Source organism: Vanellus vanellus (assembly GCF_965231255.1).
Source record: "Vanellus vanellus genome assembly, chromosome: Z".
In the NCBI taxonomy this organism is placed as follows: Eukaryota; Metazoa; Chordata; class Aves; order Charadriiformes; family Charadriidae; genus Vanellus; species Vanellus vanellus.
In genome coordinates, this window is record NC_138908.1 from 89,207,661 (window position 1) to 89,227,515 (window position 19,855).

Here is a 19,855-nt window from a genome sequence, read left to right on the forward strand (position 1 = left end):
GAGGAGAGGAGAGGAGAGGAGAGGAGAGGAGAGGAGAGGAGAGGAGAGGAGAGGAGAGGAGAGGAGAGGAGAGGAGAGGAGAGGAGAGGAGAGGAGAGGAGAGGAGAGGAGAGGAGAGGAGAGGAGAGGAAGAGTGAGGTGAGGAAAAGGGAGAAAGAGAAAGAGACAAAAAGGTGAAGAGAGAAAGAGAAAAGGAAGGCAGGCAGGAGGGAGGTGGGAAGGAAGAAGGAAAAGACAGAAAAAGAAAAGAGACAAACCATACTTAGTGCATTTATTCATTGAAAATGAATATTTTTACTTGATTGGGTGGAGACAGAGACAGAGAGAGAGAAAGAGACTTAAAAACCTGTAGGAAGGTGCTACACGTATTCATTTGCAAATTCTCTCACAGGCGAGCTCCTGGAGAACTTACAAAGTCCGTCACTTTAGGGAAGACGTGAGCCCCTGGGGAGTAGCACTGTACGCACCACCCATGTGCAGGGGCTGTACGGCTCTTGGGGTGGTCGTGCATGGTAGTTGCTACGGCTGTGCAAGCGCAGACAGACGTGCCCCCACCTGCCTTAACCACAGGACCCTGCTCTGCCGGGCTGGTGGAGATGGCCTCTGCCGTCCCCGCCGCGGCCTGCCCAGGCTGCCGGGGGCCGGCGTCCTTGCCAGCACTGCCGGCTGCCGCCAGCCCTCCGCCGGCTGCTGCGGACGGGGCCGTGCTCCTCCAACCGTGAGCTCCACCAGCGCTGGGCAGTGGGAGGCCATCACGCCAGCACCTACCTACGTTTTTCCCCAGAAAAAAACCCCTCTGAACAACAGCGAAGAAAGCCTTGCGTGGTCCTGAATCTGCGACCATTGAGCCGGATCCTGCCTGTCCCACAGGCGCAGATCCCGCACCAGTGAAAGCCACACTTGCTCTCGGGGCTCCGGTGCCCTACCCTGGCATAATCTTCCCGTCGGACAGATTTATGTTTAGCCTTTATGGAGATAACCCCTACCATAACTGAGGTGAGCGCATCTGAGCCCGCACGAGGTGTGTGCTGGTAGCCCCAGCCCCGGAGTTTGGCACACGCAGCAGCCGAGCAGAGGGCCGCCACCATCACTTGGCGTTCGAGCGGCGTTTGAAGACCGAGAGGCTGTGAAATTAAAGCAGCCTGGAGAAGTCTGCGCTGCTGACTGACCGTGCTTCCCTCACAGCTACCAGGCCTTCCTTTCCTCAAGTCCCCGCTCCGTTCTATATACACTGACATTTTTGTCCCAAGCTGTAGAGTTATACGCGTCACTTTTTGCCTTTTGCCTTGTTTAGTACAGAGATGGTCAAAACCATTTTTTTCAGTTTGGGCTTTGTTGTTTGGTTTTTTCTTCAGAAAATGTCAACATTTGAATACTGGGTTTGTTTCAAAATGTTTGAAACAGACATGTTTTTATTAAAAATATATGTATTTATTTCTGCAAGCGGTATTAAATGAGTAGCTACCTATATGTTATGCATCAGAAGCACAATTTTGCTAAGAAATACACATTTAATAGCATTTTGATCTCTTTGAAAAAATGGAAAAAGGCACATTTTTTTCCGCAATATTAGCTTTTTTAAAGCCTTTTTTTTTTCCATGGGGAAAAATGTTATGTTAAAAAATGAGGATCTGTCCTAAGTTCGCACTAAGCACTCACAGCACGTAAATTTCGCCCTCCCCTTCAGGGTTTTAAAGTCTCTCTCTCTCTCGCTTTTTCTATATTTACATTTAATGCTATAGAGCTAAGTGCATTCCTCTGCCTGCCCTCACCCTGCAGCCCCCGTGAGACGAGGCTGAATTCACAGCCCTTGGGTAGTGCTGTCTCTTCTACATCACAGAACATTTCTGCTCAGCAGCCTGTTTAATTTCGGTGAAGGTGGCTTGTGCCTTCTCTTTGATCGCATCCATGTCCATATTCTGGATGTTCTGCAGCTGTCCCAGGATAGAGTCCTTGTCCTCTTCCTCTACCTGATCTTCTGCCACCATCTTCTGAAGGTCTTCTGGCAAATCCACGTCATCTCCAGCCATCTGTATTTGATTCTCGTCCAATTCACTCTGATACAGAAAGCAGAAAATAAAAACAGTACATGAGAGTATTTCTGCTGTCCCAGGATCTACCAATGAATCTCTCTTCTGTTTGTTTGTTTTAGGGAGAACCGAAACATATGCACAGATCTTTCAGTCAAAGCTTTTAGACGCAGCTTGGGAATTTGGGGGCTCAGTCAGCCCCCATACAAGTGCTATGATTTTTCGGACAATGCCAATTACATTTCTTTGCAGGGTTTCAGTGGTGTCAGAACCGAAGCCCTCTGTGTCGCTTGCTGTTTTAGAAATCTCTGCTGTTCGTGTCAGCTGTGGCAACACGTTGATACTGCAGAAAATCCACTACAAGTTGTTCGTGTCCACCAAAGACACGCTGCAATACACTGCCCAGGCTGTCATCCGTTCTGTGATTTGGTCGACAAAGCGTTAGCTTTACAAAAACTGTGTGGCTGCCATTCCCCTATTCATTCGTTGGTGCATATTTTTAGGTATCAGCACTAAACTGAAGCCTTCCTGAAGAAAGATGCATTAAACCTAGGAAAGAATTGCTGGAAAAAAGGTCCCCACCCTCCCCAAACCATGTCTAAACTGTATCGAGGTCTCTGGTTGGCGTCTCTGGGTTGCGAGGAGGAGCGGGGGCTGCCTGGCACATAATCGGAGCAGTGTTGCAGTGCTGGTAAGTGGGGTAATGGGAGGACTTAGACAACAAAAGAGAGGATGGAGGTTGGGTGCGAGTCTGAGACAGCAAAAGGCGACAGGAGAAGGAACTGGTTGAGCAATTAAAAGGGCTGAGACGCAGTAAGAGCTACACACGCGTCCTGCCTGACCGCTGAAACGCTCTATCAGTGCGGCTATGTCAATTTTTCAAACAATGGCGATTTTGTTCACGTTTTATGGTGGATTCTGATGGATCCAGAGCTCAGAGGAAGAGGATATTTTGACACAGTTCACACATCAAAGATAAGCATTAATGCCTCATTACATCTCCAAAATGAAGCATGACAGCAGCAAAGGCCTGATATGAATAAGCAGCAATGCTGTCAGCAGGAGGTGTTTTTGAGAGTGAGAGGGGTCTTGGGTTTGCATGAATGAATGAACGCAAGAATGAATGGAAGGACGTATATGAGCGATGTCTGGGTAGTCTCAGGCCTTAGCCAGGACAGGCAGGCTGGGATGCTTGACTGCATAGCCCCTATTTACCATTACATGTATTTGCACAGCTTTATGTTTGCAATAACTGTACTTCCCTTTAACCTGATTTCCCCCCATATCTCTTACAAAACCACGGCGAGGTGTATCACGGTCATTACTGCGATGTGGCTAAAATAGGTGAGGACATCTCTTGACCCCTTTGGGTAAGGGTTGCTGCAGTCAGATCTGTGGGAGCTAGAAACAATATCCCAATTGGCAGAAGTTTTCTTTATTGATTGCATAGCAGGAAAAAATGTGTTAAGCTTTTAACCAGCAGGTGCTGGCTATCGGAGGAGTTAGCCCTGCTGAAGTTCTCCCAAGTAGCAGTAGAGCACGATAAAAAAAGATACTGGGTTAATTACTGAAAAAGTCCCCCTAAGCAGACAACCGCGAGTTCTTTTCTTCACAACTGTTTATAATTTAAGACATCATCACTGCACGCTACTGTATATTATGCGGAGAGATGCCCACACAGCACACACAAAAGCCACTTTGGTGTTGTGAACGATTGTTTGGCACATTCTTGCACCAAAGCCCCCTGTCCTGCCGAAGTCCGAGATGTGATACACAACACAGTTTGGGGGTTCAAAGTGCTCCCTGACCAAAGAAGAACACATTCAGGTGTAATCTGAAGCGATACAATTCTGCCCAAGTCACCTGTCTCTACCCACGTGGCATTTAGCCTGTCCTTGAATAGACCGAGTATGAGCTTCAACAAGGCAGGGTCACTCAACAAGACGACAAGAAGCACGTAAGATGCATATGGCCTCTTCTCCTTCTTCTAAAGTTTGACAGATCTAGTTCTGTTACTTTGATTTGAAATGGAAATGTAGGATTGAGTTTCTGATTTTCCCTGTTTTCTTGGGGTTTGGTTTTCCAAGTCTGGTGGGAATAAGTTAAAGCTTGTTTTCTCACCAGGAGAGACCGAAATATTTTCCCGCAGGATGTTCTTAAAGTCAGGCGAATGCTGCAAGTGGCCAAATACAGTGAGCCTGCAGCTCCAAGCGCTTGCTTCTGCAAGTCGGGATCAGAAGCATGGTGCTGGAAATGCACCGTGTCCGTTTGTTTCAGACAGCAGCTCGCACTCGGAGCGTGAGCAGGGCGTGCAGATCCCTACTGCAGATCCCCAGCACGCACACACGTGGGGACTGTTACTTGCCCAAGGTCAGACATGGCTCTGACAGCGATAGTGTCACTGCTCTGCATCAGAATACACTCAGTGCGGACTACAGAGAGCACCCAAACCAGGCAGACCTCACGGACGGGACAGCAGGGGCCATGGGCTCTAACAAACCCGCACAGAAAGCCCCCGTGGACCCTGGCAAACCTGCACCGGACTGGATGGCCTCTCTCCTGATGACTTTAATCGCCATAGTCTCCAGCGTTCAGCCACCGTTTTAGGACCTCTGAGAACACAGAAGCGACATCTATTCTAGTAAACTAAATATGCCTGGCACCGGTCTCTTGCCCCAAGGCCAGCTGGCCTGGAACAACCCACCGCTACGCTATTGAACTCTCTCGCCCTACCAAACAGGGTGGTCCCATCTAAGTGCCCATTGGGAATGCCTGTCCTACCTCCCAAACTGGCCCTGGGAACTGCTTGGGAGAGTGCCCAGGCCAAAACTGGGTCAGACACTATTCTGACAATTCAACAGTATAGGCGATGGAGTCCTACTGCCTGGTAATATTCTTTGACCCTGATTATGCATCTGCTGTAGTCAGACTCAGATCTGTTTTGTTACAGTGCAGTACAATACAGAGATATTCATACATACACGGTACGCAGGTGTAAGCAGAAAACACAGTCTAAACATCTGTTTATATGGTATGATTGTAAACAAAAGAGATCAAAGCTCACGGACTAATCCACAGGGCAGTCAACTGTTTTCCAGCATCACTGTGTGATGTACTGCTTTCCTCATCTCTAACTTACCCTGTCATGACATTCACCTGTGCCTGTGCGCAGAGAACCTTAGGGAGGTGGATCTGGACCTGATCCCGTGATTCATCACCTATAACGTACCAGTCACATACAAAATCGGAGTTCATCTTGCCTTGACCTGCAAGCAGGACTTTTGATAAGCCATACGGCAGCCCCATAATGGCGCACGCCACCCAAGGTCTGCGGGTACCCCACAAGTAGGTACGAGGAGCCATGGGTTGGAAGCATCAGCCTTCTCCCCCACAAACGCGCTCCTGTGCCCCTACACGGGGATCACAGTCCGGAGCACGGGGAAGGTGTGCGGAGGCTCCTTGACATGTCAGTGCCCAAACTGCCTTCAACGAGAACCCCCTTACCCCCAGGGACCACAGACCCCACTCCAGCTCACGCCAGGCCCCCAGTCCTGCTCTAAGCCACCTCAGGGCTGTGCCCATGCCCAGGCAGTCAGTCCCCAGCTGAGCCTGGCTGGTTTTCCAGGACAGCCCGTGCTTGGCCACCCTGAGCCCTTCCCGCTCCTCCAGAGCCCGCGGGACTGCGCCGGCGGGCCAGGGTGCTGCTTGGGCTGGGGCTCCCCCTGGCCGGGACCTTGGCAGGGAGCAGTCCTGACCCCGCTGCCTCCTGACATCCACGCTGTGGCTGCGTTTTTCCACGGTGGATCCACAGCTGTTTCACCCTGCCCTATTAAGAAAAGACTTAGATCAGCAAAAGAATTCTTCAAGCTTAGCAAATACATGTTTTCAGATACTTATCGAAAGCCTGTATGCACTGAAGAGCTTCTCCTGAGACAAGTTTCTCTTTCCTCCTGGGCAATACGTGTCCCCGAGGCGCAGCTAGAGCTTGTGTAATGGCTGCATACAAGTAAAAACTCCTTTAATTCTGGGATGGTGCTATTCATTAAATCAAGTCTTCACAATATTCCCATCACGGCATAATAGGGCAAAAGCTGTTTGAGAGTAGATGACTACACATCCCTTTCATGGCGAGAAGCTTTCCTTTTCAATGTCTTTACCAGCACTTGCTATTGAAAAGACACCTGATTGCATCTGAATATTCTTTCCCTCTAAATATCAGTAAACTATAAACATCCTGCTGCTCAGTAAGGGAGAATCTCGCAGAGCAGTGCTCACAGCAGCGCTTTGACAAGGGGAAGGGATCCACCTGCTTGGACAAGATGACACAGGCCCTTGCTGAGCTGCCAGAAATTCATCTCTATCGCAACACAGTGCCCAACACTTAGAAGAACGGCACTGATGTGACAATACTCTGACAGACAATAAGCGGCCTTTGAGGTGACACGGTGGATACACGTGCAGACCAGAGACGTGAAAGGGGTGGTGGGGCCCATGGGGAGAGGTTGCTGCGCTGCAGATGAGGTCTTTGGACAGGACGGACGGGCCTGTGGTCAGATCTTCCTCTCCTGCATCACAGGCACCATCACCTCAAGCCCCTGCGTTTAGACCTTGCAGAAATTAATTGATTGCTGGATCCCAGTTCAGGAAAAAAGCAGTAAGTGAATAGAAGAGTATGGTGTGAGTTTTTATTTAAGTATTTATCTATGTATTTGTGTAATTAAAAAAAAAAATTGTCTGGAAGTGATGCATTGAATACTCTGAAGATGAAAAAGCTGTCCACAGATCAAATGTCTCATGGCTAAAAACATCTTTCAGATGACAAACCTAAGTTGACAATTCTGTTAATAGGATTAGGTTCATTAAGGGACTGCTTTCTCTTATAAATCTGGCCCAGATAGCATGGAGCTTTAGATTTTGCACTGAAAAGGGGGCCCTGCTTAGTCCTGAATTTCGTGCTTTCGTTTACAATGTGTGCCAGTGATTGATAATGGTAATATTCAGGGTTTCTATCTCCTACCAGGCTACCTGAAATAACTTCCATTTTTCCAAATAATTAATGCATTATCACAGGTCTGCGAGCATTTTGCTGCCATAACGTTGTATCAAAGAGTTGAATTTTTTTCAGAGACATATAGAGTACACGTAACGATTTCATTTTCTTCCTGAAACAACATACATTTTCATAAGGACTGATGAAAAGAGAGCAGACTTTCAAGACCAAGAAATGCTATATAAGTAGTAGACGCAAATGCAGCAAAGCCTATCCTGCAAAACTTACTTGCAATCGCCACGAGTCAGCAAAGCTAAGTATATGCTTAATATCTTCTTTGCCGGCTTAGAGCTCCTGTCCTACCTCGGAGGGAAGCCTCCTGTTAACACTGGAATTCGGCCCCAAAGAGCACATAGTGTACACCAAAGTCAAGATCGTGCTGGAGGTGGGGCAGATCACCACTGCGTGCTCTCGGGTGCTACGAGGCGGCAGTGTCCCTGCCAGCGGTCAGCCAAGGGTGACCGCGGAGACCTGAACAACCTCTCAGAACTGAGAAAAGCACTATGGATGGGAGACTTTCAAAATCAGAGGGGGACACCCAGCTCCACTGACTTTTAGTTGAGAGCCGGGCACATAAGCGTCCTGAGGCCTGAGAAACTAGCCCTGTTTGGGATTTAAACCCGGGGCCTCACCGCGGGTGGTGAGGCTGTGGGGAAACGCTCTTCAGTAGCTGGCTCAGCACATGCCTCCAACAGGAAAACAAAGCCTAATGATATATTACTACTCAGCTGCTAATTAAAATGCTGGTGTTTAGAGAGTTAGGTCCACAATCCAATCAACCACTCAAAATCTTGTACTTCATTTTTTTTGCATAATTAATCCTTCTGTAATTAAACTCACCCTCAGGATAGGTTTTCCTCTTTCTTGTCACCGCGCTGAGCACTCACGGCCTAGAACAGACGGTCTATTGCAACTGGTGAACACAGACGAGCATAGTAAAAAACCCGCCCTTGCTCCTTCTACCCCTACGTATGACCCCGGTCATGCAGGAACATATATCCGTGGTCCTCCAGGCATACCTGGGTCTCTTCCAGAGGGACATTCTGTCTAGAGGGAACCTGAAGACGTGGTATGTTTCCCTCGTCTTCCTGAAGCCCGGCTACGGCTGTGAGGGAGCGCCAACGGTTCCCCAGCACACCTACTGCAAGAGCAAACACGGGCCCGGCGCACGGGGAGCGTGTCCCGCGCTTACAGCAGTCCCTGCGACGGCGCGGGCTGGCGCACTGCACGCACTGCACCGGCGTCACCGGGACTGCGCTGCCAAGCCGAAGGAGCGCCGCACCTTCGAGTCATCCCCAAAGAGCCGGAGGCGCTGCCGATGCTCTGTGCAGTTTGCAGGAGAAAGGCAGGTTTGGGAACACCTGGGCACGTTGGGCTACACAGCACAGACATGCGCTTGCCATAGAGGGACCCGCAGCCATAACGGCAGCACCTCTAGGGAGAGAGAGAGACAGAGAGAGAGAGAGAGATATATCAAAGTTCAAGTTCAAGTACAACCACCTGCGAAAGGCTCACAGGCTGATAATACTTCCATTTAAAAGGGTCATTTGAACAAGAAGCTGTAGGTGTAGTAACACACCTCCATTTCTGAAGATGACACTGTGCCTTCAGATAATTTTAAAAGTCAGATGTCCTTACAGAGAGTTTGAACTCATCTGAAATGAGTTGTTATACAGAACTGTATTCATTTCAGTGCTCTCCGCCCCACACCGGCACGTTGGGAGGGCCAGCAGAGGTAGCTTAATTGAGCCTTCTCCACAGCATTTTTCCCTTGTTCCCCCGGCCCCCTCCCCAGCGCCTGTCTCTAAACATCTCGCCGTACCTTTTTAAGAGAGCACTTCTCTTTCTTGTAAAGTCAGTTAGTAAGGTTTTGGGTTTTTGATTATGAATGAGGCCTGCCCGAATGGCTAAATACAGATGGTATAATCCGAATCTTTGATTCACTTCTCATCCAAATTGTAATTTGCCTTTAGGGTTCAAGCAAATGATTGTTTTAAGAGTGGTGCAATTTTATGAGTGTGGCACTAGAGGGCCTTTGATGGCTCAGGGTGAGAAACAGCATCAAACTAACACCGTGGAAAAAATAGATGATTTACAATCTGTGTTTACATTATATAATCCCTTTCCGAGCATCGGCGACTGTGTTAATTTTTAATTGCTTGACAGCTGGGCCCTTCCCTTCTGGCGTTTCCGATGTTTCAATGGGAAATTCTTTAAAGAGTTCAGCAGAGATGGATGGTTGCAAATGTTTTAGTATTTAGTTGCACTTGCCACAGAAAATGCAAAACCATCCAATTCTATTGCTCGCAGGCTCTAAGATAGGCTTTAAAATTCCATATTTGCCTTTGCTCCCACGTCACGACAGGTAACGGAATCTAATGGGTTATTTGGCTCAGGCCAAAGCCGTGCCAGGGAGTGCCCAGCGGCTGAACGACGCTGGAGGGACGGCGCCGCAGCACCGGGGAGCGTGCCCCAGCTTTGACAAACAGCCCAGGATTTCTGCTTCAGTTCAAGAGTTCCACCGGGCTCCTGGTCCCAGTCTCAAAACCCCACCCCCACCAGCATAATATATTTTGGTTCATCTAAAATGCAAACTAGGTACAAGAAAACAGGGTAGATAATCTTAATATGAAGGAAATACTTTTGAACTGAATGCCATTTACCCGAGTTCCACTAAAAACCAGACAGACTTTAATGAGGTAAGGTTGGACAGCAAACACAAAGCCACAGAAACCAAATCGCTAGGAAATCTTGACCAACACTTCTACTCCTTCTCTCAAATTCCCTCCAGATCAGGGATAAGAAAGGACGCTAAATATCTTTGGTATCTTTAATACCTTTGGCCAGGTTAAATCCTTCCCACTCAGTTCAAAAAGGCAAGAACAAATCATTTGTGTGAGAAGGTCTAATATTGCCAGTTAGGTTTGACAGAAATTTTACATACAAAAACCTGTTGCTGTAGAAAAACATCAGAGTGATATTTCACCACATCAAAATTCGACAACATCAAAAAGCTCCAACTATTTTAAAGTAATAGTTAGGTGTTTTTGTTGTTGTGCTTGTGGTTTGGGGTTTTTTTTTGTTTGGTTGGTTTTGGGGTTTGCTTTTTGGCTTTTTTTGTTTGTTTGGTTGGTTTGGTTGTTTTACAGTCACTATTGGAAATCTTTGTTTCCACAAAATAGCACTTTTACAAAGCTGTGGGTTTGGTTTTTTGTTTGGTTTTTGTTGGTTTTTTTGTTTGTTTGTTTGTTTTTTAAAACGGACTTGTTATAAACTTTTCATTAAAAATATTATGAATAACTTTCCCCAAACAATCCAAAAGAAAACTTAGCTTGTTTTAAACCCTGCAGAATAGTACAACAAAAATAAATGTTTGCAAAGCTCTTTTCAACTACTCCACCAGTAACTTTGGGCTGGCTTTTATAGCACAACTATTTCATCCAACAGACATAAAACCAGTATTCAGGTGAATTCAGATAAAAAAAAGTTTTGAGGTAATTGTCGGCCAGCGAAGGACATAACCGAAAGGAGGACAACGGCAGCCCTCGGGTGGCAGGGCCTTTCCCTGCAACCTTGCCTTTTCCTTCCTCCCTTCAGGATAACGCGTTCCTCCCATCGGTGCTGGAAGATGCGATCGGTGTTTCAGACTCGGACAATCCCCTCCCAGCACTAACATCACAGGGTTTGACAGCTCCTGGGAATGTGTTTGCCTCAACTTTCCTTGAGCTGGGACCGCACAAGGCAGGCGCTGGCCGGGCTGTAAGCCGCAGCAATCGCGAGCGAACCCCAGGGCATTATTCATGTGTTAGCCCACCGTGTTTTGAATGTGTTGAACTCCCTCTTGATAGTTGATTTCATTACTGCTGCTGAATTAATATAGCCTAAAAAGTGGCACAGATAGATCTCAACCTCGAGCGGGGCCATCATCCCAGGACAGAGGGGTCTGGGAAATGCGAGCCAGATACTGCCAGGATATTTTAATTACACTGATAAAATAATCAGACTTCTGTCTACCGGGGCTCACGCTCCCAGGGCGATACAGGCTCTCAATTCCCTGGAGATCCCTTGGAGACCGGCACCTGAATACCTTCGCGGTTTTGTGCCACAGAGCAGCGACACAGGCCTGTAGTTAAACCTATCTCAGTTCATCCTATTTGGAAGCTGGGTGATAGAAAAAAAGGCCACCAAAACACAAAGAATTCCGTATTCTCATGTGACTGATGAACCAGCAAGCCCTGAGCTCTGCTGACCACAGGAGACGGAACGAAAAAAGACAGAGACAGCACAGATCAGACAGTCACAACACCGCCGGCAAAACGCAAAGCAACCAGAGAACTCCAGGTAACAGCCATTATTTCCAGGAGGCATTTGCTCAAACGGTAAGTTTTCAGCAAGTCACTGAAGTCATATTTGGTGTAACTGCATGCGAAGGACATCTTAACGAAGCTGGAAAAATAAATCTCTTTAGAAATCTTTTATAAGCAATGAAGAGTGACCAGGCTAAGAGCAGTTTAACAGCACATAAACCATCACCGTTCTGAGATTAGTTATTCCTGGGAGAGCTCACATGACCTTTTAACAACCTGTGAATAAGGAGCCTATGCAAACATGAGTCTCCAAAGACTTTCCGGAAATAAGCTTTTTTTCACTGCCTACATAGACTCAAGTTCAGGAATGGATGCAACCAAAACCAATGTTTTTTCTTGTGTGGTGGTTTGGTTGTTGTGTTTGTTGTTGGGGTTTTTTTGTTTGTTTGTTTTGGTGGTGTTTTGTTTTTTTTTTTTTTTTTGTTTTTTTTTTGTTTTTTTTTTTTTTTTTAAACTAGAACTAATCATTTTCACCCTTATGATTAGTCATCCCTTCAGTGCATGCGAATAGATTTGCAAGGCTGAGCCCTCTGGTACAAAAATCTTATTTCTCTTCATCCCATTACATAATTTTTGCCCATATATCCGCTAGCTATCTTTAGTAGTTTTCCTTCATTTCCCTTGTGGTAGTCAGTTACTGATTTGTTGCTCCCTGGACATCTTTTGGAGCCTTTTTTTGAAAATGTCTTCACATTTCTTGTCTTCTGAGGTTGAATGACAGACTACATGCCTCAGTAAGTTTGGCAATTCATAATTTGAAATCATTTAGAGTTCTTGGGCAGAGACCCACTGCCCCCAGTGTACTGTACGTTGTTTAACAGCCGCCTCTGACAACACTGAGCCGAGAACATTCCTGATTCACCCCCATAAAGAGACTACCATAGGGAAACCTTCATAGCGATCCTGCAGTTAAAATGAATGCTGAGAATTCACTTAATATTTTCTGCTATGGGCAGATCTTCCCCGATTGTTCTGCAGAACCCTTCTCTGGCTCTCACTCCCCTAGCTCACTTCCATTCCAGCCCTCAGTCCTAGAAGAGACACCGGCTTTCTTCACAATAGAAGCATCACCACCTTGTGATGGGAAATCATCTCCAGGATATTAATGTTTCAGAACTTTTTTTCTTTTACTTTTATTTATTTAATAGGCAAGATGTGTGGATGTTTAGTACAGGCTTAGTACTAAAGCCTGTACTATGAAAAACCTTTGATAAACAAAAATTCTGCAGTTAAATCCCTGAAAACACAGAAGACGATCAGAAAAGAAACCGAGGAGCAAGCCCTCCCTCTAAACCAGGAAAACACTTTAAATACAGCAGAGGGCTATCCTTGTTTGCATCCATGTGTTTTTATGTCAGGAAAACACTCTCAACCTAAATACTAACTATGCTTTCTGTCATGATCCAGAAGCTACTGCAGCTGCTGCCTGCTTTTAACAAACCTCAAGTTTCTCTGTTGCTTGAAGCCATCTGTTTATATTTCGGTTTTCCTGGGGATATTTGACAAACACTATCAGAAGCACTGGCAAAAAAAGAATGGGCAGTTTGCTTGTACCTCTTGGGAGAAGATAGCAAAAATGAGCCTGCAGAAGTTCAGCAGAAGTCAGACATACAACCTGTAGAGGAGTTTTCAGAGATGTTGCTTATTCACTTGTAGCTTTTTTTTTTTTTGAACTGTTGCGTGTTGGTAAGTTAAGAACATATGCCAACTGTGAGACAGAATCAGATCAGACACTTAGCTTGCCTGGTCACCTCTTTCAGATCTGACAGCACAGAGAGGGATTATGAGAACTTTTCCGTGAGATTCATCTACTGAGCAGAGGAAAAAGGGTCTAAAAGAAGCAGCCGCGAGGGAAAACCATGGCTCCGGTTGCCTCCATTTCTGCACTGAGCTGCCGTGGGGATCCTGCTAATGAAGGCGATTTGCCATTTTCAGAACTCTGCACTGGCAGTCAGTTTGTTTCAAAGTTGGCCACTGAAGCAGATGAGATCACAAACCACAGGCTTACCTTAGGGAGTCTGTACTTCTCTCTCAGATGAACCCTCAGACAGGCTCGCTCTGCTTTCTTCTGTGCAAATGCTGCATCTCTTTCCATCCTGGAAAGCAGAAAAAATGCTTCTTCAAGATACCAATAAAATACTTTTTTCTCTCTCTGTTTTGTTGTTTAGGGTTTGGGGTTTTTTTGTTTTGGTTTGGTTTTTTTACGCTGAACCAGTTGCTTGGCTGCAAAAAGCTACACACAGGAGTTATTCCCGAAGTTGTGTAACTTGTCCAAAGGCAGAGAAGGCGCCCTGTCTCTACAGGGGTGCGAAGGGGCCAGAACCCCTGTACCCCAAGCTTGTTCTCAAACTATGCCCTTGAGCCCTGTGGAGAATGAAGGATAAGCCGATACCATTTGTCTGGAGTTTGTACCTGAACGAGCTGTTATTGCTCACCGTAACAATGAACAATTCCAGTAAGCGGAACAGAAAAGTTCCACTTATTTCCTTGCTTATTCCACTGGGGCACTGACAGAGCCGCGGCTGCCCGCCAATGCTCCTGCTCTGCAAACGTGACATTCTCACAGCATAACACCACACACACACAATGGCAGAACGGTCTTTCAGGGCCAGAACAAAAGTTTACCTATCCTGGAGCCCCATCTCCAACACTAGACAGTAGTGAACACTTATAGAAAGACTTTCTATTTAAAAAAAAAAAAAAAAAAAAAAAAAAAAAAGGCTCATGTTAACTGGAAGTCATCTTAAACTTCTTTCATCCAGTCATTGATGGGAAGATTGGAAAGAGATTTTTTTGAGCCCTTCCAGCATATTTTCCCTCTCTTTCTCACCCTCCCTCTTCCATTGCCCACTCCTCCTCCCGAGGAGCCGTTAGCAGCCATGGCCAGTACTGGGCCGCGTTCCCACGGGGCAGCGCGCACAGCGCTCCCGCACACCCCTTCAGGTGCCCTGTGAGGCTGAGGGGCCGGAGGGGATTTTCTGCTCCGGTACGTTTGAGCTTTTCACTTGTCCTGGTGCCATGGGAAGAGCTGGCAACACTCACTCACTCAGTCTCCCGCCATCGCCTGGGCCCTCCTGTCTGGCCTAACCTTACACCTTTTTGTTCTGGAGGATCTAATCATTCCCTGGAACATGACGCTTTGTAGGAAGAGGACGCAGGTGTAAGAGTAGCTGCATGACAGCCAAGAGCCTGCGATGTGCAGCACAACCGGGTGGTCCCTGGTGGCCCCCTCGTGCTCAAACCCTCATGATGCCGTAAGCAAGTTCTGCGCGACCATGCTGGAGACTGCCAGCACAAGCCACCTCTTTGGTCCTGCCCGTTACACATTTTCCTCAGAAACAGCAATCTGTGGGTTTAATCACAAAACAAACAAACAAACAAACAAAAAAAAAACCCACCCAAAATTCCAAACCCAAAACTTGAGAGGAACCCAGAGCCAGGGCGGTCATGCATCAAAGGTCAAACCCCGCCTGCCCGTGACTCCAGCAAGGCACTTCTGCTTCCCTGATCTCCACCCCTGTACAGCTGAAAATGGGGTAAAATGCAGAGCCCTGAAACAGATGCTCTGCCCATGAGAAAGATTTCTGACACACATTCACATAACCACACCACTGTGCACTGTCCTGGGCTGATTTTTTCCCTTTGAAAGTACTTCAGATGTTCCTATTGTAGTACCAAACTCTTTCAGAAGTACTCCTGCACTGATTCCTCAATACACTTCAGCACGTAACGGACACACACCGCACTTAGAAAAAGAATTATTTCTATAATGTTTTCGAGTATTTTCCCTATCCCAGCAATCCCGTTTTGCTTCTCAGCCTCAATAAAGCATCCTCCTGCCAGCAGGTGGGTATTTCTCTTTTAAACATCCCTTGACAAAATGCACAGCGAAACGTTCTGTGTTTTATTCCAAACCAGATGATACCTATTCAAGGTTTTATGATAGAAACGGCTGCTGCTAAATACAGACCTGGATACCTCAAATTCCGTCAGTCATTAACCTTTCACCCATAATCATCTTACACGAAGGATTTACACAACCATTATGTAATTGACCATTAGAGCAACAGATGCATTTGAGATTTAGAAGTCGGCTGTTTTATTTATAATTATGCATGATTTGAACTCCTACACATCGTTTATTTTACTTCTGTTTTGATACTTAAACACAGCAAGCGGTGAAGATTATAATTACAGACAAAATAAAGTTAAGATTTAATCAGTTGAAAAGTTCTGCTTTATTTAGTAGATTTCAGAAAAAAATAACTAGAAATTCAACTACAAAAAAAATCTTAAAACTTTCTCTAGATAAATATAATCCACTTAACATAGCACTCATTACTTTTTCATGTCTGACATAATAAGTGTGGACCAATAAAAGATTATGTATTGAAAGCGTACTCCACATGGAGTTCTTGGAGAACAAATCATGCACATTTTAGAATTAACTCCTGCACTACAAACAGCTTTGTACCGACGGAAAAAATTAGTAGATAAAGTAACATCGACTAGGAATGAATCCAGCATATTCAGGTGTGGAGACATCAGGAAAGTGTAGGGGAGAGTTGCGGGGAGGGGGACATAATATTTTATCATTTGCAGTTGGTGAACGTTTATTTCGGAAAGTCTCTTTAGCAAAGATTTGTCTGCTTTAAAGAAAGGGAAGAGAGCTGAATGTTTGACTTTCTTGGGTTATTTTTATCTGCACAAAGTTACCAAGAATCAACCCCATACCGATAACAAGGGAACAGGTACTCACTTCTCCTCAACCACTTGCTTTTGATATTCCTCATACTCCTCTCTGGTCATTCCTGCAGCTGCTGCTGGATCAGAAGGAGTGCTTTCTTCTTTGCTTTCTTCCCCTCCACCTCCAAGTCCCAAATTCTTTACCTGGTTGCTCAACATACTTTTCATTAGAAAGGCCATCTTCTCAAGGAAAAAGGAGCTGTAAGAAAACTACAAGAAAGCCAAACCAAACCAAAACCGTTCTCAAAACCAACAATTGTAAGCGAGAGTTTCTACAGCCACATCAGCTCCTCAAGGGCACAATGCTAGTGAAACGTGAATGCCAAAACCAGTTTGTCAGCCATAATCTGGATTAAAGAGTGAACTCCTTAATATATAGAGGCAGATGGTTCAGATTACTCAAAAAAAAAAAAAATCATTAGATGCAGCTACCTACTTTTTATATTAATACCTTAAGCTAATTGTACACACACACAAAAATCAATTATAGTGTGCAATAGCATTTTGACTTCTTCAGTCTTGAAACTCACTTTCACAGAGATGAAAACATTCCCTGGACCACAACAGATCTGAATTAAAAACCTGGTTGACTAAATGGCCATAGTAAAATTTTAAAATTTGGGCTACTGTGCAGAAAACTCCTTTGGATTTACACAGTCAAATGAGATTTGAAAAATGGAATTCTTCATTAAGCAAAAAACCCAATCCTTTTTATCCATTATATTTTATCACATTGGACAGAAAGTATATTGAATGATTTTCCTTCATCCACTTTTCACACGGTTGGTTTGTCTCACAAATGAATGGGGCACTACTTTATTCCCCCTCCCCCCCCCCCCCCCAAAAGTAACCACGAAAAAAAGCAAATGGCATTTTCCCACTTTTCATTCCTTCGTGTTTATTTCAGCTCTTCCCCAGGCTGTGTCCATGTAGATCACCACTTTGACTGGTGCTGCTCAGAATACCTACTGTTTGTATTCTTACCCATCAGTAGAGGATAAACGAATCTGACTGATTCAACGTGCTATACCACAGCCTTGACACCTTCTGTCTGTGGGCTGCCTGCGTAGGGCCCCGTCTTTCACACTTACTCCTGTCATTAGCCCCACCAGCTCTATTCCGGTGAAGATTTGCAGGACCTGCTACCTCGATCATAGACTATTTTGGGAAAGAAAATAATCTGCTAGGTCTCAGAAGTTCACGATTTGGGGGCTTGAGCATTTATCCTACTATGACTGACAGTGCGCGCCTTAATGAAACGTTCGGTAATTTCGATTATCTAAATGGTTCTCCCAACACTCATAATTTCACTGAGAGATGGGAGGATTCCAGTTTGCCTAATGCCTTAATCTGTATTAGAGCCTTTCTAATTAAAGCAGACCTGTTACTATTAAAAAAAAAAAAAGCAGGAGGTTCTGTAATCCTGGATTATTAGTGATTAAACAAGAAATTTTAAATTTCTTTTTGAAATAGAGTATCACACAGAAGCATAAATTCCAAATCACAACAAAACTACTCTGATATATTACAAATACCCAGAAAGCATTTTTCTTAAATCAAAATTGATGTTTTACAATCACTGTGCGCTTTCAGAACTACGCAAAAGTTGCAAGAATTTGTGGGGAGACTCAACTTTTTACATCTGACCAACTCCGACCTTGACTACCAAAACTCTATTGTACTTGCCCAAACAGCTAACAGAACGGGGATCATAAATTTGGATTAGCTGTCTAACGTTTAAGCAGAGAATGCTAAACTTGAGCATGCATTTGCCTGAAGTTGAACGCATAAAATTAAATAAAATTTGTTATCTGGCAAAGTTTATAAGCTTCCTGCTGGAGTTTTAGTTTTTACATAAGGTGTCCCGGCTCCTGCCCCGGGGGGTTACTCCACAAGGGGCCCAGCAAAGCCCATCGGACGCTGTTAGGCCCAAAGGCCTCCCTGGTTCGCTACAGGAGAAGTTTAAGATCACATAAATGCAACTTTTGACTGTTCGCATTTTCTCTGTGCTTTGACAGCCACCCGACTAAACGTTAGAATGCTGTCCCACATCATCACTCCCCAGCACCAAACGCCCCTCCAGCCCACCTGCAGCGGTTGGCTCATCTTTATTGAGAATTCTCCTGACTGGAACAGGGAGCACCAGCGTGTCTGTGCCGTGCGCTTCCCAAATACGACATGCAGCGCTGCTCTCTCCAGTATCAGGTCTCAGTGTCTTCTCAAAGCGTATTTGAAGTTTATCTGTTAAACCCCGTGCTATCGGTCTTTACTGAAGAGAAGCTTCCCTAACTTTGGGTAGGAGCCTTGGCTGTAGGCTTTGATCCCTACAGAAGTGTTGCTACCACCACCCTCCGCCTACGAGAGATGCTTTCGCCGAATGGACCGAGAAGGGAAGAAAGCTGAAAACTGGCTCGGGAAGGGATTGCCGAGAACCCGAGAGATCTTGACCTCTGGGTCTTGAGAGAGGTCTCACGAACCTTCCTAACAGCAAAAGGCTTCCTAATGTTAGATTCAAAATCGAACACAACAAAAAGTGCTGTATAAGCTATTGGCCGTACTGGCACTGGAAGCTGCTGGGAAACACCAGAGAGACTCGTGACAAAACTTTGGAAGACATGACAGAGCCAGCAAGCAAACTGCTCACTTCGTTGCGGTTTAGGTATTTATCACAAATAACGAACAAACACTCAGACTGATGAGGAACCAATTGCTTACAGGGTACCTAAAGCAGCAAGTTTTAAGCAGCTACCTTGGGTGTCAACAGGGACCAGTACCTCCAGAGTGATTCCCATTCCTGACAAATGCCTTAACTACTGCCTATATGGAAGTTACAAACCACTTACCACTTCTTGTCGATTACAGGGATCACAGGCTTAATGAAAACATACAGACAGCTGCTAATTAAGTACTCCTGTTGCCACTCGTTTTGCTTGAAATCAACGTCCTTTCCCTCTAGCTTATGTGAAAACAAAATTAAAGGCTCAGTTCCTGCTTTGTCTGACAGAAGTGGGCGATATGACAAAAGCCTGTGCTCCGAACCCAAAGAACATGGGCACCTCCAGCCCCCGGGCAGAACCGTCTCAAAAAAGGCAAATCACAAAGAGCAAAACTCTAAAAGCCTCAGAGACGCCAGCACAAAAACGCTGCAGGCAGGCAAACATCCCAACTCCAGCCTTCTCTAGAGACTACAGACCCAAAATGCAGTCACAGCGACAACTCCAGACACGTAACTCCGAAGTATCTCAGTGTTCTTTGAGAGGCCCAAGACTGCCATCTTTCACCCATCTAGAAGAGGTTGTCACCTTCTATGTAAGCCGGAACATTACATCACTTGCACAGAAAGAGAGAAATAAATATTTTAGGGCTTTCCCCACCTCTTACAGAAATTGCTCCTGGCTGGGGGAAAATGATGGTCAATGAGGGAATTCTTACTCTTCCTGCAGAAGGATATCACAGACAAACACAGCTTACGGGACAGAACAGTAAAAATAAAAAAAAATAAAAAAAAACCACACACCACAAAAACCCCAAGGAGACACAGCCCGACTTGTTTTGGGCAGGTACGTTGTATTCCGGCAAACAGGAGCAGAGCAGCCAGGGGTTCGGGGAATCTGGAGGAAGAGCTTCAGAGATACAGGCAATCTTCAGCTCAGAAAAAGGAG

At 45.6% G+C, this 19,855-nt stretch overlaps 1 protein-coding gene across 1 annotated transcript; it reads right to left on the reverse strand.

Moving 5' to 3' along the window:
- Positions 1 to 276: 276 nt before the first annotated feature.
- CPLX4 (complexin 4) lies at positions 277 to 16,620 on the reverse strand. Its single transcript, XM_082497958.1, has 3 exons — positions 16,207 to 16,620; positions 13,456 to 13,543; positions 277 to 2,057 (listed from the first exon to the last, which is right to left on the reverse strand). The coding sequence occupies exons 1-3, from the start codon at positions 16,371 to 16,373 to the stop codon at positions 1,830 to 1,832; spliced, it is 483 nt and encodes a 160-aa protein (XP_082354084.1). The 5' UTR covers positions 16,374 to 16,620; the 3' UTR covers positions 277 to 1,829.
- Between the last annotated feature and the right edge of the window lie 3,235 nt (positions 16,621 to 19,855).